The sequence below is a fragment of the Pelobates fuscus genome, chromosome 4 (genome assembly GCF_036172605.1).
Source record: "Pelobates fuscus isolate aPelFus1 chromosome 4, aPelFus1.pri, whole genome shotgun sequence".
Classification (NCBI taxonomy): domain Eukaryota; kingdom Metazoa; phylum Chordata; class Amphibia; order Anura; family Pelobatidae; genus Pelobates; species Pelobates fuscus.
Genome location: NC_086320.1, coordinates 368421856 through 368449028, shown reverse-complemented (window position 1 = coordinate 368449028; position 27173 = coordinate 368421856). Strand labels below are relative to the sequence as shown.

At 39.3% G+C, this 27173-nt stretch overlaps 1 protein-coding gene across 12 annotated transcripts in view; it reads right to left on the bottom strand.

The window, feature by feature from the left end:
• The window catches only part of KMT2C (lysine methyltransferase 2C), a 162588-nt gene that overhangs the window by 52310 nt on the left and 83105 nt on the right, over window positions 1-27173 (bottom strand). For 11 of the 12 annotated variants that reach the window (XM_063452686.1, XM_063452688.1, XM_063452693.1 and 8 more), the window contains exons 7-16: window positions 21149-21311; window positions 19850-20021; window positions 18683-18797; window positions 17267-17439; window positions 15713-15864; window positions 15272-15382; window positions 14055-14782; window positions 5505-5624; window positions 1855-1971; window positions 907-1008 (exon numbers count right to left, since the gene is read on the bottom strand). In XM_063452686.1, the coding sequence (XP_063308756.1) occupies window positions 907-1008; window positions 1855-1971; window positions 5505-5624; window positions 14055-14782; window positions 15272-15382; window positions 15713-15864; window positions 17267-17439; window positions 18683-18797; window positions 19850-20021; window positions 21149-21311 (1953 nt within the window). The remainder of the gene's footprint in view (window positions 1-906; window positions 1009-1854; window positions 1972-5504; window positions 5625-14054; window positions 14783-15271; window positions 15383-15712; window positions 15865-17266; window positions 17440-18682; window positions 18798-19849; window positions 20022-21148; window positions 21312-27173) is intronic. The other variant, XM_063452695.1, reaches the window with a different exon arrangement.

Genomic DNA, 27173 nt, shown 5'->3' with positions numbered 1-27173 from the left:
TAAATCACTTTGTATAGCATCAGTCACACCTCCCTGCATGTGACTTGCACATCCTTCCTAAACACTTCCTGTAAATAGACATCTAATGTTTAAATTACCTTTAGTGCAAATTCTGTTTAATCTAGAATTTCGTATTTCCTGCACGGTTACTAGCTTGCTATACCTTGCAGGAGCCTCCTGTGTATGATTAAAGTTCAACTTACAGAGCAGGAGATAAAACATCTTAACTACGTTAACATCTGATTGAAAATGAAACTTTTTTTTTCATGCAGGCTGTTTGAGTCACAGCCAGGGAAGGTGTGACTAGGTCTGCATGAACAAAGTAAAAAATAAATGGCAAATAATTTACCAATGAGACTTCAGGGGCATGATCTATACACCAAAACTGCTTCATTAAGCAAAGTTGTTTTGGTGACTATTGTATTATTTTACCTTTAAATAATACATAGCTGGTTGCTACTTCCAGAGTTAATTATCACCATTAAAGAGGTAGTAATTGTATTGACCTGGATATCATGAATGTAATGCTAAGCTGACTCTGCTGAAATTAAAACTGGTACTCCAATACTGCGGTTGGAGAACTAACCACAGAGCTATCAACTGGGTTACATAAAATGCTGTATTATGGTTACAAAAGCAATTAAAGGGACACTCCAAGTACCAAAACAAGTTACAGTTTAATGCATAATCTATGACGCAAGAGGGTCATCTATGCACCTGTACAAAGTGTCAAATTAAAGTGCAGCAATCTGCATCAACAAACACAAGCATAACCTTGAAACAGGGCATTTAAGTATTTACTTGTCAACAACAATGTTAAAATAAATATGGTTTAAAAAGGAAAAAAAATGCCCATGGCTTGTATCTTAGAACAGTGTTTTTACAAAAGATGGCAAGCCATTGTACCTGATGCAGAGTGAACCTATCGCTTCTGGAAAATAAAACAACAGTATTGTGCATGGAGGTCTCCTCCTCTTCTCTGTATGAGGAAGCTTCGATGGTGGTTACCTACAACAGGAGGAGAGCAGAACACAGTTCGGTTAACACTAAGAAAACAAAGCTTGCAGCCTTCCTGGATGAATTTTGATGGTGTATAGCAGAGTTTCAAGAACACACTCAAAATATTTCAGTGACTCCCCGTTCAAGACGAGGAGAAAAAAAAAAAAAAAAAAAACTCCATAATAACCCAGCCAAATTGAGAGAAAAATCACAATGGAAAAACAAAGCTTTTCTTAAAGCAACACTTAATACCAACATAAACCTGCAAAACACTACAACTTTTCCCTTTGTTAACAAAATGCTACATTAAAGGACCACTATAGGCACCCAGACCACTTAATGAAGTGGTCTGGGTGCCAGGTCCAGCTAGGGTTAACCCTTTTTTCTAGAAACTGCTATGTTTATATTTGGGTTAATCCAGCCTCTAGTGGCTGTCTCATTGACAGCCGCTAAAAGGCGCTTGCGTGCTTCTCACTGTGAAAATCACAGTGAGAAGATGCCAGCGTCCATAGGAAAGCACTGTAAATGCTTTCCTAGGAGACTGGCTGAATGCGCGCGGATCTTGCCGCGCCTGCGCATTCAGCTGAGGAGGAGGAGAGCAGAAGAAGAGCTCCCCGCCCGGCGCTGGAGAAAGAGGTAAGTTTTACCCCTTCATCTCCATCCAGCCCGGTGGGAGGGGGACCATGAGGGTGGGGGCACCCTCAGGGCACTATAGTGCCAGGAAAACAAGTGTTTTCCTGGCACTATAGTGGTCCTTTAAATGAATGGTTCTTGATGAACACAGGGATATGGAGTGCTTATATCCAAATCACTGCCAATCTGCTTACACTCATTAAACAGCTAGGTAATTCATACCCCTGGAATTATGAAGTTGCTTATGGCAGCTTTTAATTTGGAACGGCCTCTTCCACCACGTCCTGAGAGTCCAGAACCTCGCGGTCGTCTCTTAGCTGGGAATCCTGAGCCTCGACCCTATAGAGCCAAGGGAGAAAATAAAAATGTAATTCTTCAAAAATCTAAATCAGCTTTAGACTTGGATCACATGGGGTTTGTCTTTTTTTGTCATACTTTTACATTTCTGCCTCACTATCCACACTTAAAGAGTAACAATCACTTATTTGAATTTTTACTTTTTCTAGTTTCATTTATTTTAAATTAGACGCTTTGCTGGGAAAAACCGAGACAACGCATGCAAATTATAGCTCATTTACGTGTACTTCAATGCACAGCGGTAAAAAATGCATAGTGCACGTATAGGATTAGTCTGTTGATGGCCAGTGTCACATGGAATGGCAATGTCGCCTAGGACACAAAAGTGCAGTACAGTTAAGGAAGCTTTCTAACTCATCTTCGCTGCTTTATCCACCCTGGTAAAAGCTGCAATAGAGTTTACTGGGTTGAGGGAATGAGGAACATCTCTGGAAGTGACAGCTCCTCTAAAACACAGGATTATTCAGTGCTGGCTACCTGCAAACCCCATGTATGTAGTTGGCAGAGTGTGATGGAACCAGCCCAGACACCTGCCGTTTCATGACTAGTCACTTTTGTCATACACACTTTTTTTTGTTATAGTCACCAGAACTGCTACAGCTTAATGTAGTGGTTCTGGTGTCTATAGCATGCCCTTGCAGGTTTTTCAGTGTAAACGCTACATTGCTGCTGCCTAGTAACACCTCTAGTGGCAGTCGCTCAGATGACCACTAGAGATGCTTCCTAGTTATGTCCTACACGGTGTAAAGCACCTATGTTCAGCATCTCCACGCTCAGCATGGAGGCACTGAATACTCCCCATGGAGGTTTATTGATTCAATTCATCTCTAGAAGAAGATGCTGATTGACGCAGTGCAATGTTTTGCCATGCAGGCACACTAGCCTCTCAATGCTTTCCTATGGGAAGCATTGGATTGGCTGAGATCATCTAGATTGATGATCTCAGCCTTGGAGGCGGTGTCAGGCGTGGCGAGACCAGCATGAAGATGGTGAAAAGGTAAGTTTAAAAACCTTTAACTCCACTCTGAGGGGAACTGGGGACCTAAATAGCAATACAACACTATAGTTTTAGGAGTACATGTATTCCTAACCGTATAGTGTTCTTTTAAGGAACAGACAAGGAGGAACATTTAATAAGGTTAAAGGATCACAAACATTTATTCCTGATCTATAGTGAAACCACAATCTAGCCCCCCTGGACCCCTCGTGCCTCCATAAATACAGCAAAATCTTACTGTATTCAAGCCTGAAGCTGTAGATCTTCATGCTGGTTCCCTCCAAAAAAAAGCTGTCTGCTGACATCATCAGAAGTGGTAGCCTGATCCAATCACAATGCTTCCCCCCATAGGATTGGCTGAGACTGTCAAGGAGGAAGATCAGGGGCAGAGCCAGAAGGATTCAAACACAGTCCTGGCCAATCAGCATCTCCTCATAGAAATGAATTGAATCAATAAATCTATATGGCGAAAGTTCAGTGTCTGCATGCAGAGGGTGGAGATACTGAATGTTTGGATGCATTTTAGGCAGCCATGACCCAGGAAGGATCTATCTGAGAAGTGGCCAGTGAAGTTATCACTAGGCTGTAAAGTAAACACTGCATTTTCTCTGAAAAGACAGTGTTTACAGCAAAAAGCCTGAAGTTAATGATTCTACTCACCAAAACAAATTCAATAAGCTGTAGTTGTTCTGGTGACTATAGTGTCCCTTTTATAAAACAAAAACAAAAAAAAAACAAAAAAATAAAACATTGAAACGCCATTTCAGCAGCCAATTCAGAAGCAGCCAGAGAGGCTCTCCATGGGGCATTGTCTTTAGGATGGTAGGTGACCTTTGTAAACTTTGGTCTGGATTTAATATTTTTGGATAAGCGTTTACAAATTATTTTCATGTTTATATATAAACTTTTAAGAAAGATTTTTCAAAATGTTAAAATATCAAAAATATATCCCACAATATATAAAAATATTAAAACCGTTTTCAAAATATTAAAGGAACACTATAGGCACACCCAGACCACTCCAGCTCACTGGAGTGGCCTGGGTACAGTGTCCCTATTGCACCTCCAGAGAAACTGCAATGTTTACATTGCAGCACTAAGTCTTCCTCCAGTGGCTGTCTACCAAACAGCTACTGGGGCACTTCCTGCATCGTAACGGACCTTTGGTCTGGAATCTGCTCTACATGAGGAGATGCATCAGATTTTCCCCCATAGCAAAGCAGAGGAGGAGACCGAGACGGGACCCAGCGCTAAGGGACATCGACGATGGGATAAGGTAAGTAAAGGCTTTTTAACAGTTTATTTATCATTGCGGGAGGGGGGCACGAGGTAGAGGGGAGGCAGAAGGAGCTATAGTGCCAAGTATACAGCTTTGTATTAGTGGCATTATGGGATTCCTTTAAGCGATTTGAAAAATGTATCCAAAAATATAAAATTGAGGCTGTAGTCCACAAAATATTTGCAGTGACATAGCTGGCCAACTGTGATGCACACCATTCAGTTTTGGGTATATATATTTGATGTACTACATAGTAAGATAGATAGTAAGTAAGGTATCTTTAAATATGGGTAGTACCAAGTGAGAATACGGTACTGAAAAATAAAAAGACTTGTTAAATGCAAAGTTATAATATATACTGTGTAATGAAATCTCTGCAAGGTGAACCAGGAAATAAAGTTATTGTGGTCAGATTTTTTTTCTCCAAGATTTTTTTTCTTTTATAAACACGTTACAAACAAATATAAACCCAGGAAACTAGCTACACAATCGCTAACCTGATGAAAAAAAATAAAAATAAAAAAAAATAAATGAAATTAGTTGAAAAAAAGTTTTTTTTTTTATTTCAAAATGACTTCCCATTTCCATTTTGTAATGTTTTATTCCAAAGCATTCAAATGCTCAAACTGGCAAACAACAAACCTAACTTCGTTGACAGGGAATCCTCTAACCCATTGCTACAGGCAACCCAACTTTTGTACCCCCAATTTGTTCTCACAGAAGTTTTATCTTCACTTTCCTCAAATAATCAGGCCGGATTAGTTAAAAATGTATTAAAATGTGAAATACTGTAACCCTGGCATCAACAGTTACAGGCCTGCCCTGCCATATAAAATGACTTGCTCCTACCTGTAAAAAGTTACAGCAATCAAGCTACTTTTATTACTGTGTGGGTGTCAGACTGAACCCGCAATGAATGAGATGTGTAAGGAGTAGAATGGCTAAACCAATAATCTTATTCTGCTTGCCCCCATCCAGAAAGTGTTAACACAGCCTGCGACTCACATACAAAGCAGACAGAAAGCAGTTTTGAAAGAAAAGCAATCAGAGATAATATAGAACACTCCATCTCCCCCCCTTTGTATAGTAGTTACAGCCAGTAAGATATTAGGAATTCAAATACTATCAGCATGACATTGCATTTAATAATAAAAAAAATAAAAAGACAGAAGCTGAAAGGCAGATGATTTAACAACGTAAAGGGAAAATGACATGTAAGTAGAAATGCAGCTTATTTACCACTTTGATGCTCCACAATGGGCTGCCAAGAAGCGGTCTCGTTTTATAAATGTCCCAACCCTCTGAGCCGTCTGGCGACCAGTAAGGTGGGCTCACTGTATTATTGGTACTCCAAGCCCCCTAAGACATGGCAGGTGAGAAAATATATGTATAAACTCAGCAACAGAAAATAAAAAGAATTCAAGGCCAGCACAGCAACATAAAGGGGTTAGGAAAGCCAAGCATATGTAGAAGAGGCAATGACATTTAGGACAAATTGCAAAGAGCTCAGCTATTCATAAAAAAAAAAAAAACCACAAGAACATCATGCACGGTGAGATTTTATTTAATTAATAGCTTATAGAATAGGTTGTCATTAGATCTCAAAGCAACATATTATACTACCTTGTCTGTGAAATACATTACTTATTGTTAATGGCCATATCTAAATATCTGGGTAAATTCTATGTCTGCTGCATTCTAAGAGATGTACATCCCGTGAGTTTTGCACCACCACCAATGAAACAAACAGGCAAAGGGGTAGCAAGTAACACTATTTAGTTTTTTTTTTTTTTATAAATGCAAATAGGCATTATGGATAAATGTGCTAAAAACAAAAACCTTCAGGACATCCAACCAGTAAAAGGCAGACAAATACCAGCCAATCATTGGCTTCACATACAAAAGAATAGGAAAACGTGTGTGTGAATCAGCAATGGGTGAACAAGATGCAAGTGCTCCCATGCTAAGCTGTACCGCATGGGTGCAAGCAGGTCCCACTGATTCCAGTGTAGAGAAGTGGACATAGGCTTTATTACACTACTAAGAGCTTTTTATTTTCTAGCAGAAAGTTTACATGCATACAAATCAGGTCATTTTATGGTACCTAAAGTGAATGTGTGTAATCAAGAATTCTGGAATATCCAGGCTGTCAACCAGGCTGTAATTTACCTACACGCAAACCTGTTTTAAACTTTTACAAGGTGTATAGGTTAACAAAAATGTCAAGAGACACATTAAACACCCATGTGTGCTGGTTACAAGTTTCAGTCATTTTCAGGAATTCTTCAGATCTCATGCAAGCAGGTGATAACTTTCCTATGGGCGGTTTGTACACGCACGCAGAGCGCATGTGGCTCCACTCGGGAGCTGACATTGGAGGGGGAGGAGAGGTCACCAGCACTGAGGAAGCCTGAGCTGGATTAAGGTAAGTGGCTTAAGGGGTTTTAACACCTTCAGCCCAGCAGGAGGGGGGCCGACACCTACGGACTATATAGTGCCAGGAAAAGGGATTTGTTTTCCTGGCACTATAGTGGTCCTTTAAGTCCTGCAGGTTGCAAGGTGGGTCCTCCATAGATCTATTTGGTGTTCCAGCCCATTCCACAGATGCTTAATCGGATTGAGATCTGGGGAATTTGGAGGCCAAAGCAACACCTAGAACTTTGTCATGCTTCTTAAGCCATTCCTCAATTTTTGAAGTGCAGCAGGGTGCATTATCCTGTTGTAAGAGGCCACTGCCATCAAGGAACATCATTGTCATAAAGGGGTGTTCGTGTTCTGCAGCAATCTCTAGGTAGGTGGTAAGTGTCAAAGTAACATCCCCAGAAAACTGCCTCCGCCAACCTGCCTTCTTCAATGCTGCCATCTCAACCCCAGGTAAACTACGCATCTTTTTGATTAATCACACGGGGCAACCTTCTTTCATTGCTCCATGGTCCAGTTTTCACACTTATGTCCCCTTTGAAGATACATTCGACAGTGGAAAGGGGTCATCATGGGTACTCTGACCGGTCGGTGGCTACAAATCTCCATAAGTAGCAAACTGTGATGCACTCTGTTCTAACACCTTTCTATCATGGCCAGCCTTAAGTTTTTCAGCACTTTGAGCTACAGTAGCTCTTCTGTGTGATCAGACTAGACGGGCTACCATTCGCTTCCCACGTGCATCAATGAGCCTTGGGCTCCCATGACGCCAGTTCACAGGTTTTGATAGGTTTATAGGTAAACTAACCACGGCATACCGGGAACAACCCCACAAGCCATGCAGTTTTTAAAATGCTCTGACCTAGACGTTCAGCCGTCAATATTTGGCCCTTGTCAAAGTCACTCAGATCTTTTCGATTACCAATTTTATCTGCTTCCAACACATGAAGTTCAAGAACAGGCGGTTCACTAAATTCAAGAACAGACAGTTTGCTTGCTGCCTAATAATAATATAACAATATAAACAATGTTATTTGTTTAATTTGTCAGTGTTGTTTTTTTTTTTTTATGTAGTGTCTGTTCAGTGTAAAATGTTTTTCTCAGAGGCAGTAGATTGTGATAAAATATTTAATCCCACAGCAGAGATACCTGAATGATAAAACACTAACATCAGCTGACATTAGATTTGATAAATTAAGTCACTATGTATCTCAAATAACTGAACTCCCTACTATTGAGAATTAATTGACTTCATTATCTCCAAGTTCTAACAAAAAAATGGTTAATAAATGCTCTCTCACACAAATGGTATTTAGTAGACAAGACATTTATTACATTTACAGACATTTTGATATGGCACACAAAACACTTTGATTTTCTGAATGTAGACTAAAATAGCAAAGATGTGATTGTACTAGACTTGGAAAAGGCCTCCAACTCAGACAATGTTTGCCTACATTTTGCCATTTGGATTTCAATTTACTATAACTGAGTTTAGGAAATAACCTCACAAGGATAAACTATGAAAAATATTCTTCCTTCTACATTTAATTTTGTGCAGTTGTGTTTTACTTGCAAATGTACACACTGAAAGCAGCCATATGATTTGCCAATAATATTCAAGAATCACCTTTGGGGCGATGAATAAAAAAAAAAAAAAAAAAAACATCAGGGGCAAAGATCTACATTCACCACAGAAATAGAATGTCCTTGTTTATGCATAAGAACAACCGTTTATGCATAAGGACCATTTGTTATTAAGATAAACTGGTCTACAAAATAATTTAAACACGGATACTGCTTAAATCATGGGCCACTAGCAAGATCAATAATATTTCTTAGATGTGGGTTCTTATCTCATATATAAACTGTGTTCTGGCAGTATATTTCATATCTACGGTATATTAACTTTGCAACCACGCACATTACAGCATTATTAATATAATGATTTAGTATGTCCATTGTGACGGTAGTAAACTGTATCCCCGTCCAGTATTCCCTTTTTCCCAATAGCAGAATAACAACAATAATCCACAGGAAGAAATATCGCTGGTATCGCCAAATAATCCACACATGAGCCAAAGCTTAATGCTGGAACAAGACAGATTTACTGGAAGCAACATGCATTTAATTTATACAGTAACAGACTCCTCCTCTGGGCCAGGCTAGATAATTGAGTTTCAGCAACATACTAAACTCAATTATCTGCTGGCCAGAAACATTACAATTTTCAACATTTTTAGAAAAATACTTTCTGCATAACATAGAAATATATAAACCACATCCCTGGGTAGCTGAGGATACTGGGAGTCACATATCCAAATTTCACAAAAATCCGTTCGGTAGTTTCCGTGTCGCATCGTGTGGAAGTTTGACTGGCTCGCCATGTGGTTGTATCCGATTTAGAGTTCCATGAAATCATTAGCAAGAGCCGGTCTCCGTTCGCGCAGAATTACACGAAAACTACCATAGGTATGTTGCGGCTGGTTACATGAGAGTGCTCCCCTCGTTTGGTAGACTAAAGCTACCGAACGCCAGTTTGATACTATGAGTGGAAATAGGTCAGACGGGACTTCCATAATGACCGGACGTTCGTGTGATTGCCATGCCGAAAACAGTTCCAGGCAATCCACGAGTAAGTCCCGCTGGCCGCATTTGGGAGATTTAAGATGGCTGCCATCCTTTGTTCTCGCCACGAATGGCGGCCACCTAGAAGCACTCAATTAAGTTGCGGTTTTTCGTGTGATTACTCAGTGTTCCAAATTCTGATTGCTACCCAGGGTGGTCTCCGTTCAGTAGAACGAATACATTTCCCGAGCACATAATTAAAACAAAACATTCCAAGGTAGTTAAGAGCAGGGAGAGGACACAACCGAATGAACACAGGTGAATACAGGGAAATCCTTTACATCCACGATCCACCCACTAAGTAACATCCATTATTGCATGATGGGTGTGATCATACTATGCATTAAATATAATGCATGGTTTCACCAGCACATGGTGCATTATGGTGAATTGAATCACACTGTGACCTACCTGAGATTAGTGAGATCTATACTCCCAAGCTGCAGCTGTCACCATTAATTTTATCCCTATCCATAAACTGATAAACCAAGAGAGGAGCTGGGAACACAAAGTGCGATTCTGCCATTTATGCTCCGCTCCCGACATATGACCGAAAGGAGTAGGACACCTAACATTGACTGCAAACTCTCACCAATCTCCTACAAATGTTCAGGTGCTGCCCTACAAATATGTAAAGATGCAATATAAAAATAAATCAACTGTGAATTAAATGGTTTCTCCAAGCACCATGATTTGAAGTGGTCATGGCACCTAGAGTTTAAAGGGACACTATAGTCACCAGAACAACTACAGCTTATTGTATTTGTTCTGGTGAGTAGACTCATTGCCTTCAGACTTTCTGCAGTAAACATTGTATTTTCAGAGAAAATCCAATGTTTACATTACAGCCTAGTGATAACTCCAGTGGCCACTTCTCAGATGGCTACTAGAGGTGCTTCATGTGGCAGTGCTGCACTGTGTGCAGTACTGCTATTCAGTGTTTCCACCCTCTGCATGGAGACACTAAACTTTCTGGCCAGATGCGGATTGACCAGGGCTGTGTTTGACTTGTGCTGGCTCTGCATCCTTGGCTGTCTCAGTCAATCCTACGGGAAAGCATTGTGATTTGCTTACATAATCACTTCTGATCAGGTCAGCAAAGCAGGCAGGTCAGGGGAAAAGGCAGCAGCTGCAGGCTTGAATACATGTAATATTTTACTATTTTCAGTGAGGCATAGGTGGGCTAGATGGTGGTTTTAACACTCTAGGGTCAGGAATACATGTTTGAAACAATGCACGTATGGTGTTCAACCACTCTGCTGTAACTCCACCTTCAGCAGTTATATAAATGTTGACTATGATGGTTTTCCGGCTTCTATGGTTCTGCAGAAGCGGGAAGTGAAATGGCTAATTGCGGTTGATAGACAATATGTCACATTACAAGGGAACCGGGCCAGGGTACAACTCGCCTGTTATAGTGCTTATGATACTTGGGGTAAAAAGGAAAAGTGTTGCCATTTCGGGGTTCTGGAGACATTGATAAGCCACTTAACCATTGGTCTGATATCGCCAAAAGCCTTTGATAGCTTAATTTTCCCATAATACACAGTTTAAGGTTAGATATTCTCTAGAGGCAACCTTCAGCACTCCAGATGTTGTGGTCTAGATTTTCCGTAACACCAACAGCTTTAATGCAGGCAAAGCATCAGGGGAGATGTAGTCTACAGCATCTGGAGTGCCGGAGGTTGCTCTAGAAGACAGACAGATAGGGTTGCAATAGAATGGAAAAAATGTTCCACAGAAACCACAAGACCATTCAAAACCGGTGACTTGGCTGTTGAAGAATACTGTAGACTTTACAGAGTTGCAATGGTTACACCATCTTCAGTGTTCCCCAACCCAGTCCTCATTGACCACCAACAGTCCAGGTTTTGTCAGTATCCACTGGAATAAAACAGGGAAACACATAAATCCTGGACTGTTGGTGGTCCACGAGGACTGGGTTTGGGAACACTGAATCCAAGTGATTCAGGTGAAAGGAATGATTGAGAGCACATTTAATTATTTTGATTGATACATACTAATTTCTCTGTATGTATGAGACTCACATAGCCTCCATGAAAAACTGTTTCATTTTCACAGCACAATGTGGTTAAAAGTTCTTATCTTCTGCTCAGTAAAATAAACTTTAATTACATACAGAAGGCCGCAGTAGACTCTAGCAGACTATTAACAGAGTAGGAGAAAAGACATTTTAAATTAAACACACTTTCAATAAACTAGAGAAACTAAAAAATATGTTTCAGGAAGTGTGTAGGTAAGAGAGATGTGACTAGAGCAACACAAAGTGACTTAAAGGGTCACTTGTAGTGACGACCAGAATAACTACAGCTTAATGTAGTTGTTTTGGCAAGTATAGTATGTCCCTACTGGTGTTTTGCTGTAAACGCTTTTTTTTCAGAGAAAAGGCAGTGTTTACGTTGCTGCCTAAGGACACCTCCAGTGGCAGTCACTCAGATGGTAACTAGAGGATAGAGTGGCATGGATACACTAAACATTCCTCAGAGATGTGTTGATTCAATGCACCTCTATGAGGAGATACTGATAAGACATCATGGCATATGGCTCTGCCTCTTGCCCAGCTCCTTGGCTGAGATCATCCGAACGGACAATCTTAGCCAATTCAATGCTTTCCCATTGTTACTGGAATAAAGGCGAGTTTTATTTTTATTTATTTTTTTAAGTGGGATTGGCCGCCAAAACAGTGTTCCAACACGATAAGGTCGGGAATACATGTTTGTATTACTGACCCTATAGTGATTCTTTAAATCCTAAATGGCAGCTCATTGAGCAGTTTGACTGCAGGCCCCAAAACAACTTCAATAAGCTGAAGTTATTTCGGTGCCTATAGTTTCCCATTATTGAAATTCTAGTTTTTTTGAACACTGAACATGGTGTTTTCAAATTTGGACAAAATGTAGCTATTTTATCAAATTGGTACAATATATTTGTGCTGTAAAAAAGCAAACCTTACAAAAAAAAAAAAAACAACATTTAAGCAATATATGCATTTAATGCGAAGCTGGAAATGCAAACAAATACAAAAGGAGGTACAGCAAAGATGGCTCTGGATGTGTAAATGGCAGAATTGTGGTGAGATCTAAACCATCATGCAAATAAAAAGGGAACACAAGGTCCCGCCAAGCACTGAATAGGCCAGCCAACTACGGTTATGATTTTAAAGTTGATGGGAGGAGGCAGATATAAGGACAGGGGGGAAGTGGCGGGTAAGGCATCAATGATCAAGTAATAGTTCTTGTCTAGATTTTCTGCTAGCAGTTTAGGTGATTTATCCTCATAAAAGTCTGTCCCACATGAAAAAAAACACTGTATTAAAGTGGCTGTCATCCGAAATGTAATTAGCACCATTGTAACACTTTATATACATTAACACACAACAATTCTTGAATTCTCTGTGCTTATAAGTTCTGCATGGCAGTGATATCTAACCACTGCTTCCTCAGATAATGACGTTTTTAAAAGTAGCACGTAAATAAAGAAGTTGCTTACATTTATCGATTGTTTATGAAAATAATATTCCAAGAACATAAAATAAAAAAATAAAAAAGGATCCCATATTATTTAAACCAAAAGTACTCACATCTCTAGTTGGCGCCTAGTTAGTTAGATATGAGACAGAATTGACCAATAAAAGAGCTTTAGAGCATCGGTTCTCAAGTTTCTTCAAGACATTTGTACATAACCTTTAAATGCTAAAACGCTGGAGGTCCTGGAGTGCTGGTTTGGAAATAGCTGCTTTTTGGAGCATGAGTTCCAAGGGGTGTGCATTATTATCGCACCTCCCACGCCTCCACGCTCTGTCAGTCCCTGCATTGGCTTCCAGTTAGATATAGGGCCCAATTCAAAATTCTGGCGCTTGCTTACAAATCCCTACATAATGCTGCTCCAACATACCTATCCTCCCTCATACACAAGTATGTCCCGTCGAGGCCCCTGCACTCATCCCAAGACCTACGCCTATCCTCTGACCGGATCCCCACCTCTGACGCTCGCCTTCAAGACTTCTCTAGGGCTGCACCTATTCTGTGGAACTCCCTTCCCTCCTCAATCAGACTTTCACCCAGCCTCCACTCCTTCAAAAAATCTTTGAAAACTCACTTCTTCATTAAAGTGTATCAATTAAACGGTCAGCAGGCTTCTCATCCCCCACCCCATGACTCCTTTCCTGCAACTGTCAAAAAATGACCTACCAAGCACTCAATAAACCCTTCTCTAACAAACTATTTAATTCCCCTACTTTAACCCTTTGTGTCACTATACCCCACTCCCTCTAGCATGTAAGCTCATTGAGCAGGGCCCTCAACCCCCTCTGTTCCTGTACGTCCAGTGGTCTGATCTCAATTATGTGTCTGTTAGTCCACTCATTGTACAGCGCTACGGAATTTGTTAGCGCTATATAAATAATAAAATAATAATAATAATAATAAACAATGTTAACAGCCAAATGAAGCATTGCTCAGAGCAGAGGAACTCAACAGGAGTATTTTACTCTTTGCACATTTGTATTACAACTCAAGCTGCCCTCCCATTCCCTCAAAAGAAAAAACAAAAAAACAAAACAAACACCATTTCTACCAATGCATTATACAAAATACAAGTTCATATTACTTTTTGAGCTGTACATCGCATACGCGTGTGAGAACCCATAATCACCAAACGTTCACTTTCAAAAACCGCCAACAAAATAGTTTCAGTCACCAAACATAAAAGAATATTTACCTGTCTGGATCTTGGTCTGCCAGGAGAAAACTTCCTTTTGGTGATAGCTGGCTTACCCATGCCGATTTTTGGAGTCACAGAGATGAATGTAGTTGACAAGGCATTTCCTGTGCTAAAACTATGGACCGGTGTGTGACTTTGAAACATGTCATTTGAAGAATGAAAGTCTACAGAAACTGCTGGTGAGGATGAAACGCTGGTCTTGCTGGTATCAACAGATGTGACTGGGGAATCCATATCTGTAGGTGATTTCAAAGTTTTATCCCCTAAAGGTGAACTGGACGCCGTAAAAGTTTCACTAGTAGGAGTGGTTTCCACTTCCAGCAGATCGGTGCCTTCGGATACGAGAGGATCATCTTTTTTTAATGAAATGTGCTCATAACCTCCAACGCATTCAAAGTGCTCATCTAATCTGGAACAAGAATCACCCTTGCTCTCAGACTGGGGAGGTTCGGGTGCATCTGAAACCTCCGGGACAGAAGAAATAGTTTGTGGTTCATTTTTATCTTTGATGGGACTCTCTTCTCTGTGCTGTAGAAGTTTATTTGGTTCCTCCTGAAGACACAGAGGCTTTGATGGGTCCTCTCCTTTCTCAGAACTCTCTTCTGCATTCTCTTTGTGTACAATGTGCATAGACTCAGAATGTGAAGTGTCCATAAATTCTTCTGTATCAGCAGACTGGACAATCTCACTTTCCAAGTCCGCTTTATCTGTATGTTCCTGTGTCGCTACAATAAAAATAAACATGTATTAACCATAGAACAACATACTATGCAATAAAACTAAATAAGCCTGAATATTAACAGTTGTCCATCTGGCCCTTAAAGTATTCGCTGTATATTACAGAAACAACGTGCAAAGTGCAGTCTCCAGTAGCCCACCTTCACTATATTGGCAAATGTGTGGATCAGGTCAGATTTAGAGGAGTATCAAGAAAATTTGCACAGAACAGAAAAAAAAAACAGAAAAAAAAAAACAGAAAAAAAAACAAAAAAAAAACGTAACCGATTTAGCTAGCACAACATATAGGCACATTGTTATCTAAAAAAGGTCATTATGCATAAAACAAACGGCCAAATGTAAAGTGGGACACTGATCTACAATTATCTAGGCTGAAGCAACACGCAATTGTACAATTGATTATTTAAAAAAGCCTTGACTTTGACCAATAAAATAAAATACAAAAAAAAAAAAAAACACAATTATGAGACCAGTACCTTCATTGACACAAATCATGGCAGAACCTGGAACAAAATTGTCGTGATTAAGTGCTTCATCTTGAAATGCATTTTTTCCACTTATATCCACCTCCATCTCTCCTGTGCAAACTAGAAAAAATAGAACATATATCAATTGATCAAATGTAGCAATAGGCATTTATGAAAGCCTAATGTCATCCAATGAAACCGTTGCTTAAAACAAAGGGGAGCAAGTGGATAAAGAATAATAAGACAAGTGATTGTGGGATATTACTTTTAACACCTATTTTTTTTCCTTTTTTCCTCCCTCGTTAAATAGACTCTTGGGACACAACCCTATGTCATTACGTGTGAATGAGAATACATTGTTCATGCTCCTCTCACCTGGTCAGAGTTCAAGTGAAAGAATTAAAACCGCCATGAAGATTTATTTGAACTCTGGTTTGTTTGTGTACTTACTATGATCAGACTCTGTGACCTCCATTACAATACATTCTTCAGCCGGGTCCTCCTCCGCCTCTAAATGCTTGCACAATGTACACACATAGTCTTCTTTTGACTGATCTTCTACATCAGTTTCTGTACATTTTTCACAGTCTAGATGAATCCACCTAAGAAATTAAACACTGAATCACAGACTGTATAATACTTTAGACATTGATTTAGTGGCAAACAGAGAGCACGCAAACAGGGCAACGGAAAAATATTGTACAGTAGAGTTGGATATTCAGATCAGTCATAATTGAAATTCGGTAGAATTTCAAATTGGACTTTGACCAAAATTGTTTTTCAAAAATCCAAACTGAATCAAGTTATAGGAATCAAATTTTTTTTTTTTGCTGTACACAAATCTAGCAGCCACTGCCACTTGGCACCAACTTTGATTTATTAATTTACAGTTTTAGAGTTTTGTTGTTGTTGAAGGGACATTACTGGCACATTTTTTCCCCTTCAATTACAAGCAATTTTCATATCAATCTAAAAATAAATTCAAATGCAACTGAAAAATCTTCGAATGAAGCTGAATAAATTTTGCCCAAAATTCTTATGGACCAAAAAAATTGCCAAATATGATTGGCTTGGGAGAAATGTTCTGCTGTACATTATTTCAATAACAATCAATGCATCATTATTGTTAAGATTATATTCCATGTTCTTAGTACTCACAATTAATCTTTTACTTTGCTAATGAAAAGAAGGCACTGAGAAATGCTCCCTTAAAGCGGTTCTATTGTGTTAGGAATACATGTTTGTATTTCTAACACTATATGTGCGAGGGTGGGGTAAGTGGTACCAGAGGGCACCTAAAGGGTTAAAAAAAAAACAAAAAAAAAACACTTTAGTCACTTACCCGATTCCAGCGGCGCAAGGACAGCACTCTGCCTCCGCCGACGTCATCCGATGGGGAGACCTGGTGCTCATGCAAATATGGAGATTTCACGGTCGCTGGATATGCTCATGCAAAGCGCGAGGGCGCCATTTAAGGGACCATTAGAATTTCTGAAGCGCCTCTAGTGGCTGTCTGGTAGACAGCCACTGAAGGCACTCTTAGTCCTACAAAGTAATCATTGCAGTTTCTCTAAAACTGCAGTGTTTTACATTGCAGGACTAAGTCGGATAGGGACACTGCACCCAGACCACTTCAATGAGCTGAAACGGTCTGGGTGCCTATAGCGTTCCTTTTACAATTGTTATTGAGAGACATGGAGTAAAGATGTCAAATGTTTAATGGATATTCCCCTGTTGAACTCGGACACAAATAAAAGGTGAGGCTCCATACAGGATCAGCTTAATTTAAGAGATCTGGATGCAGATCCTAACTTTCCTTTAATCATTTACAGAGAAACATAATGGAGGGAAATGAGCATCATGACGTCTTTGGCAGGAAGATCAAGAAGCACAAAATAAAAAGATGATCAAAAGTTTTGAACATAGGGGTCAAGTCATTGCATATTTCACAAACCCTGCAACACAGTCAATATGCAATCACAGAGTCTGTTACAAGAATATTACCTCTTGCACATCTGACAATGCAGCGTATCTTTGTGCAAGTCGGGCTGGCAGGGTTTTTCACAGAGCGGGCACAACACGTTGCCATGCTGCTGGAAACAGCTGTCACACATTAAGCAGTTGAGATGCCAAAGGTAGCTGGTTCGTGTCCCGCACTCAGCACATATTCTGCAGTTCTAAAAGGTAAACAACAAATTCCAAGTTTAAAAGTGATCTCATCATATAAAATGGATGCAACAGAGTTTACACTACAAACATATAATACAAGATACATAGAGGTCCAATATCTGCAGTTAAAGGAATATAGGTGTTAAAAGGTGCTCATAATAAGTTTGCGTTAAACAATTTTAAAAATGAGGTTTCCAGATGTATAAATTAAAAAGGCTGGTTTGTTAACCCTTGTTAGTTTTAAACTATTTATAATTAAATTTCTAGTTATATCGATTATTTATACCAACTGGATGTGTGCTTGTTCCTTTCATCAGTAGTTCTATACTGCCTCACAACAATGCCAAAAATTACTGAATGAAATTAGGTGAATCTTTTTTTTATTTTATTTTTTTTCCAGAGGCCCATTCTTATACACTGTAATACATAATTCTTAAAACCCTTCATTAGATGCTTCGCAGTTTTTAAGGGGGCTCCACCGCACTGCTAAAGAAATTGCTGCTATTGTGAACAATTTATCTTGGGCATTTGCCTGGGACTTTATTCATATGATGTGTACAACTATTGGGGATGTACCGAAACAGCAAGTGAGTCCAAAATTAGGTCATGACCTGAGTGTTTAAACACCACATATCTACACTAAAAGTTGTTCCTCTTTATGTTGCAATGCAGTTTGCTAGAAAATACAGGATATTCAAGAGAAATGGAAAGATGAGGGATTTCAGTGCAACCAGAAAGACCATTAAAAGTTCATTATGGGTTGTGCCAATATAATTTTAAAATTCCAAACGCATTTAATTTTATAATTTACATTGTACACTTGGCTGCCCTGGCACAGCTACAGCATACCGTGTAAATTAAGTCAACCCCACAGTGATGTGTAGATTCATGCACGTATACAGTATTTGGGAAGAAATGGAACACGTAACTGCAAACTGCGAGAGACAAGTCAGGGTTATTCACCATTAAATTAAACCTAAATGGAAAAAACTGTGGCAAAAATAGCTGATCTGGAAATAATATGTATCACACTCAGTCACAACTTGACTAGCTTTGCCTGGGTTTGCCGGGTGAATAACCGGGTAAATATTTTCTGCTACATGCATTGCACTACTCAACTCCGTAAATGCTTCAATCATGTTTATTGGGGTGAGGGCATTTTTAAAAAGGTCTCAAACCAGATTAGGTGTCTTGCTGTGGGAGGTAACTGTACATATATTGCTTTACCACGATAATGATGGAAACACTCACCTTACACTTCCAGCCATTTGTTGGTACAGAGTCCATAACAGGTTGCAGGCAAAATGTATGATAGCCTTTGTCACAGGTGTCACACACAAGCATTTTATTGTCATCTCCAGAGTGTCTGAGAAGAATAAGAGTTAAGATTCAGGTCAGCATCACTGTGAATGTAGTTTTTTTTTTGTTTTGTTTTTATTCACTTAGCAAGGTGTTAAAAATGTATTTATATATATATATATATATATATTTTTTTTTTTTTTTTTTTTTTTTTTAACCAGAGGTTTAAAGAACTCAATATGTTGCCATAACACAGGCACAATGATGACATATTTAAGGAACGCTCAGGAGTCAGGACACATACAATTCATTTAGATGCTGTATTTATTTGCATGCTAAAACTCTTTGTAGGTTTTGCACAAAATAAACAAATGTTAGGTGCCTCCTTAGCTGGTCTTCTTAGGCCTTCATTCCAGAAAGACTTCCCTATCCATCGTATGCACACAGTCTTAGCCCCAACAGCACTGAGTGAGCCTTTTTATTTATTTATTTATTTTTTTTATTCCCAACCTGGCTACAGACAGCCAGAGGAACTGAAAACAGGAAGTGATATCCTTGCTAAATGCCTCCCTGGGTGTCCTCTCCTAATACATGTAGTTGAGTTGTTTGGATCAACATGCATACCTTATTTGTTAACCCCTTAAGGACAGACGACAGATATATTCCGTCATGATTCCCTTTTATTCCAGAAGTTGTGTCATTAAGGGGTTAAGGAAGTATTTTTCTGGAATGAGGGAGTGTGGCTAAAGAGGCAGGCATATGGTGCAGTATTTTGCAAAACATTTATTTAAACGTTAACGTTAATTTGAGCATGCAAAAAAAGAGACATTAACAAGGCCAAAACCCATGAAATGCACTCAAGTAGTGTTGGTACCCTTTTCAAAAATGAATTTAAAAACAAAAAACAAAACTACAAATCAAACAAAACTTCAAAACTTGATCTCTCCCCTCACCGCCCAACACAATCCTGGAGGGAGGGTTTCAACATTTCCAATAGTACGCAATGGCATGACAGTTATGCAGTGCAGAGAATGCATCAGAAACCAAATCATTAAATTAAAAAAAAAAAAAAAAAAGAAGAATTAAAACCAGAAGCAAACAAAAACAATCATCTCTTACTTGCAGTTCTGGCAGATTTTGCAGTCTGGACACTGCCATCCTGCTCGCTTTAATGGAGTTACCACAATATCCAAACACATCCCGTGGTAATGCTGGCCACATGTGGTGCAAAACAGCTGGTCTAACAGGTCTCCGGAGCTGTCACACAGAGCGCAGTTGGCATCATCTTTAGCTGAAGGTTAAACATTAAAAAGAGGAGGTAAGGAGGACATCAGAAAACTTTATTTTGCCAAAAGGGCCATTTCTAAGAAGAATCGGTCATAATGTACAGGACTACAAAGGATGGAGTAAGGTTTCAAGCTAAGGAGACCTTTAGGTTTGCTGGAATCTTGAGACATTTCTAAAGAATTCAGAAAATAAACTTTTCTTTGCAAATGTATTGCCAAGATTGAGTTGGTTTCTTTCACTATGCAACTTGTGCAAATCCTGCAACTCCTCTGTAAGTAAAGAATGTTTGAGAACGACAAAAGGCTTCAGGTTAATAACCGGAACAAACTCAGGAAAGGTTTGGAGCTACGTGGTCAGAGACAATTGAGTGGATAAGACTCCAGCATCTTAAAAATGTGGACTTTATTTCTGTCAAGGTTAGTTCACCCTTTCATGTTTTAGAGCTTGACAATGTGCAGGTTTTAATATCATTAAGACTAAGTGTCCTCGGAAACTAGCAACAAGCTAAATGTACCTTTTCTATTTAATGGACACTCCAGTCATGTAAAGCACTTAAGTTTGCTGAAAAGTTAGACGGGGTTATAAAAATGGGGATTTTAAAGAGAAATTGTCCCATTTATAAATCTCCTTAGTAACAAGTCTCAGCTCTCAGACAGTTGGGATGGGGAGGGATCCCTGTTGTCCACGCATTTTAAATTGGATTTCAAATAGGAAGTGAGAAGCATTGCCGGCAAACTGCAGCAATGCCGCGCAAGCACTACAATGCTTCTCTACGATGCACTGCACTGGTCATTCGTAATGATAACTTCACAGGAGGTGGATGGGAGCTGCTGTGAGGGCATTATTCCGGTGCTGGTGAGTTTAATAGTTACTAAAAAAAATGTAAATTTATTTATTTAACTTTGAGATCATCATTATTATTATTTGTATTATTGTAATCAAGGTTTTAAGTGAAGACGTTCACTCTTTAGGAGTATCTGGAATGCAATGCACATAACCTTGACAAATAAAGTTCAGCAAGTACTGGATTACCAAGCACAGCCTGGATTAGAGAAAGAGGGTTGTATTCAACTGCACCAGAAGGTGAAGCTGAACCGGGGACACACAGGATTTCACATAATGAATACTTACATCTCTCGAGTGCCTGATCGATGTGTTCTGGGCAAAGAAGAGATAAACACGCCAGATCCTGAAACGCGCCCGCTCCAGCCGCACAAGGGTAATGGTATGTCTGCGAACAGCTCTCTTCACAGCATTTGATAGTAGCTCCAAGGTGCTTACAGTATGCACATCTCTACAGAACAGAAAAATACAAGACAATATAATATAATGTTGCTGTACGAAGCAGGAAAAGTGAAATGTACTATTCAGCAAGCCAACAACGTAGAACTGTCAAGGAGTGTACCTTTATACATTCAGTGGCAGGACGAGCAACTTGCTTTGTATGGAAAGTACAAATATCACAAAGTATAATCAACATTTTGCTAAAAATACATTTTAAATGAAGTCCGTAAAAGACCATCATTCCTGGATAATTTGTGCAGTGATCAGTCCTACTGGTACCAGATAGTTTTGATCTTAATCAATAAGGTGATATTATTATTATTATTATTATTATTATTATTATTGGTATTTATATAGCGCCAACTAATTCCGCAGAACTTTAGACTATTATGAGGGGGGGGTGGGGGGGGTGGGATTACAATAAATGAGACAATTACACAGTGACACAGGATCGATAGGTAGATGAGGACCCTGCTCAAATGAGCTTACAGTCTAGAGGAGGTGGGGTACAAATACACAACAGGTGACAGCCACCAAACAAGGTGGAAACGTAGCAGAGCTGGAGGTGAGAGTGGAGTATGGCTCTTCAGGAGAAAAAGAGACAGACTTTGGCAAGTATAAATAAGTTACTCTGGGAGCCCATAAGCATTTCTGAACAGATGTGTTTTGAGGGACTTCTTAAACAATTGAAGACTAAGGGAGAGTCTGATAGGGGTAGGCAGACTGTTCCAAAAGAAGGGAGCCGCCCGCAAGAAGTCCTGCAAGCGCGAGTTTGCAGTAAGGGTGCGAGCAGCGGAAAGGAGAAGGTCACAGGCAGAGTGGAGAGACCGAGAAGGGGCATATCTATGAATCTGGTAAGATAGACTAGAGCTTTATAGGTAAGGGTTAGTATTTTGAATTGACACCTATAGGATACAGGAAGCCAGTGTATTGGAGGAACGACGGGTGGGAAAGCAAAGGAGAAGGATCAGAATTATGAGGGGGAAAGATAAGAAGCTCCCGCGGGGGAGAGATCAGGGGAGGAGAGAGATATCTGGGTGTCATCGGCATACAGATGGTAGTGGAATCTACATTTAGACAGCACCAGGTTTCACCTAACTATTTTTAGAATGTAAAGAATAAATGTAAAGACCATAATCACTACAGCTGATCTTTAAGAGCTTTCAAAGATCTCATGGCTCCCATCAGCTTGGCCACTGCGCTGCAAATCACACAACATGGAAGCAAACGTCTCAATTAAGCACCTGTCCACCTTTGATTGGCAAATATAGGCTGAGAGCACGTGGGGGTGGATTAGCCCAATTCTATCAGGCCATCACTGGCATCGAAGGTTGGATGGGCTTATGTCAAAATACAGGCAACACAGGGGCAAGCTCAACATGTTGGGTAAGCATGAGTGTTGTCAAACTGCTTGAGAAACATTTTAAACAAACTGGGGGGTGGAGGGGAAATGTAGTTCTGAAACTGCTCGGGTACAAAGTGGAATCATCCACTATTTAGAGAGTTGTGTACTAAAAAAACATTCTGAACTTCTGCCCAATATTACACTTTCTATAATTCCCTCTAAAATAAATGCTCCAATTTGAAAACTTTTTTTTACAATAAAAAAAAAAGTCTTTAAGCTTATCTGTAATACAATGCAGTCAAAGATAATTTTCTCCGTGCAGTTATCCGCAATTTGGATCAACAATCCCGATGATTTATGTCCAATTCGATGATTCTCATATGGAAACATTTATAGGGTGCATTTGCAGCAATCACCCCTATGCTTTACCAATCCGATACTTCTTATAGAGCAGCATTATATCCAATGCATTAAAAATTGGATGATTTCAGGATCAGTTCGTTATTCTAGGCATGAAGACCTTAGAATTTTTTTTTTATTCATGCACTTGTTGGTCTTTCTAAAGAGTTTTTGATAATTGATAATGTTTAATGCGTCCAATAGGATGGGTTAAAATCTGCCACTTCTCTGGAATTTACACCTTTGGATAATCATCTATAACTTACATTAACCTTTGTTCCTAAAAAAAAAAAAAAAAAAAATCTCGTGAAAAATCTACACACACAGCCATTTAACTTGCTTTATGTATCTGTTAATTTTTTTTTTTATATGACTGTTTATAAAAATGTTGATTTTAATAGAAATTGGGACTTATAGCAGGGGGCAGAAACACCTCCTTGACTCCCTGCCTCTTCTGTTAGTTCCATACAACTAACAGAAACAGCAGGTGTGAGCAAAGCTAGAACGTGCTTGGCTTCCCATCTTCTCAATGAGCTGTATTACCTTTCATTGAGAAGCTTAGGAAAGCTGAGATCATGTGCAGCTTCAGCACAAACTGAATATTGAAAGTAGATTGAAAGTCTGTGTCTAGAGAAACATGGAAGGGCTTGCAAAGGCTACGAACAGGAGGTCTGCTGCTTTTGCAAGCTGTTTTAAATAACACCAAAAAACATGGGCAGATTTTTTTTTAAAGATTTAAATGCATGCATGTTTTCTTTGGGGAGTAAACGAAAAATAAAATAAAAAGTTTTTAAAAAGTGGAGTGCTTCCATTATTTTATAATAAAGACTTTCCAAAATGACATCAAAACCCATTTGAGACTAGCCAAGGTTAGGGCAAATATTGCAATTAATGAGATGAAATAGAAACACACTGTATGCTTTCTCTGTGCTGACTGACATGTGCAAAGGGCGGAGCTAATGACCATGATTGACACAGTGATAAAATGGAAGAACGCAGGTAAAGAGAGATCCATTTTTGAGATGTGAAAAATAAAATTAAAAAGAAGAAATCCACATGGGTCACAAGTTCTATAGCACTATACTAAATACTGTTCAATAGTACAAGCCCTACAAAATGGACAAACTCAGAGGATTGTGTGAGACAGTCAGCAGTCTCTGCTCTATTACAGCACCTACACGGCTTTCCACCAGAACAAGATCAGTCACTAAATACTATTGATCTGAGCGGTAATTTCTTCTTGTTTGGGGGCTTTGGGCTGTATCTCTATTGTGGTTTGAGATACAGAGATGGTTCGGGACATTTGAGTTAAGAGATGCAGATTTAAGTAGACAAAATATGCACATATACAAATCCCCACAACAAGACAATGATGCCAGGATTGGCGACACTTACAACGGGGATTCTGTAGGTTTTATCATTCCTTTTAGGATCACTAGACATGGGCAAAATGTTATCCAACCCAAAACTGCACAGACAACATTAACCGTATACTGATACTGCAAAGGTAAATCACATCCCAACACCACAAAAACATAAAACAACCATATCCCAGTTTCCCAATTTCCAACCAGAGGTGATACAAGACAGGCTCAGAATAGGATGGCATATTTGCCTTGTGCACGTATACATTATTGAACACAGATTCATTACAGCAGTTAATGAACAGTCTACCAGGGATCCTTATTTACAAAGCTAGATTATACATATACACTGGGTATTCGTCAGAGCTATACATTATATACTAGTACTGTAAGGGTGAGTGACAAAGCATGCCCATGCCGCTCCAGGGGCAGCTGAATACAGCACACCAAAGATCCCTCAGTAGCAGCAATGTATTAACACCGACATAATAAACAACAATAAACGACAATAAAGGCAAGTGATCAAGTTCAACTTTTGTGCAAAAGACAAAGGGATTACAATAGGACTTCATGTATATATTTTACTTGAAAAATCTTTTCACATTAATGAAGGGGAACACATAACTATGCATATTGCGAACATCTGGTTTAAAGGAAGCCGAAAGTAGAAAATGTATTTCATGAATTGATAATACAGCTACTTCCTTTCTTGATACACTATTGAGCACTGTTTAATTCCTTGCGATACCCATTAGATGTTCGGACTCATGGGTTTGACACATCTTTATAGGAACAGATAGATTCTCCGTTGTAGACACTCGCTCTCGATACAGACATTTTTTTGAATGTCCACTAACCTGAGCAAAAAACATTTCCAGACAAGAAACCTGAATAATTAACTGCCAAGATAACAGCTGATGACATTACAGAGACAAGAAATTGGAGATTAAAAGCAGCCATAAAATGTGCACCACTAAATAATGAAGACTAAACTAAAGTCATAAATATTAATCAGCTCTATAAAGAACTGCAAGTTAAGATTTAATTGTAATCAGATTAATTTGGGCTTTTTGAATTCAGCAGAAACCAAAAAACTAACAAAGATGCAGAATCTTGCAACATCCTCCGTAAAACACGTGCAGTTGAGTCGAGTTACCAGGTTGAAGTCTAACATTTTCATCCCCTTGACAGACATTGAGAGATTACTAGGATATTGTTAATGTCTTTGTCCCCACGGAACACCCTCTATCTGTTGGCAAACATCACACATGTTCCATATAAAAGATGAGGAAACCTACCAGAGCCCAGCTGGATTATCTCCCCCCGCCCCCTCCAGAGGTTACACATTCCCTTTTGAATATTTGGACTACTTGTCTATGACCGATCCTCTTTAACCCCTTAAGGACCAAACTTCTGGAATAAAATGGAATCATGACATGTCACACATGTCATGTGTCCTTAAGGGGTTAAAACAGTATGGTTGTTTTTACCTTTATATGAGAAGACATCAGAGCAGCTAATGAAGGAGTTAGGGCACTCTTTCTTTAAATACAAATTGTAAGAAATTCCATGTATGAAAAAAAAGTTGATTGCTCTTATAAAACAAACTTCTAACATTAAAATGCAAAGAAAGATCAAGGGGAAAAAAAATTGTGCGATGTCCAAGCTCACCTCCCAAAACCTTGCCAGCTTTACTTTTTATGATGTGTGAGCCACGTATCCGCGAGGAGCCATAACTGTTAAGCTAATTAGATTCCCCAGATTAATATGCTTAGCTCGGATCAGCGTTGATTTTTCTAACCATTTAACAATGTCCCAAAACAGATGTGCGGCCCAGCAAACTCACTTTGCTTTCATGTTTACAAAGTGTGATGACATTTTTACAATTACGCGTAATGTGCTCACCCGGTATTAAGTGGAGACATAATAATTCTTTGCCATCTGCTTTTTAATTTCACATTCACTTTCCGAGCACGTTAAACTAATTAGCAGTTTTTCTTTGTGCCGTGTGTGAGCCCAATGTGTGTGTATGTAAAGCACTAAAGAGAAAAAGAAAATGCCATTTTAGACATTAACTTGCCCAACATGGGTTCAGCACGTAATAGAGTAATGTTTGCAGTTTAATGGACCAGGGACTAAGTGAAATATCTACTTAACTCAAACTACACAATCTTTCCTTAATAAGGTAGACACCATTAGCGTGCAGTGATAAGGTAGAGTTCATGGTGTTGTTTAAAGGGAGTCACATTTTGTGGAAGGACCAATCAAGGCTACGTATGAGTAGAGAAGTGGATGAAACGTACTGTTCCTTTAACTATAAATAAATCTAAATGAATAAAATAACCACACATTTATTGCTGTAGGCTTATCGGTTACCCATGACATGTAAGGCAAAGCAAGCCTTTTCTGTTTGGTTCTACCAGGTTAGGAAGGGAGCTTTATAGAGGATGTGACTCCAGGGTGTGACAAAAAAAAACAAAAACCTCTGGTTATTACCTCTAGATTATGGGAGGTCGGTGTAGATTACTCTGGTTAAATAAATAGAATATGTATTATTTCACAAAATAGGTTTCTTCCTCGTGTTAAAGCAGGGGAGCTTATCTGGTCATTGGCAAGTAATCTCAAGGAAAACTAAGGCATTTCTGTATTCCAAGCTGTGTATCCAGACAGCAAGTAGGGGAGATTTCCGAGTATCTGACGCAGTGGTGACTCGAGCGCCATTTATCACTAAGCATCTACACATGCAAGCTCACTATATCACTAC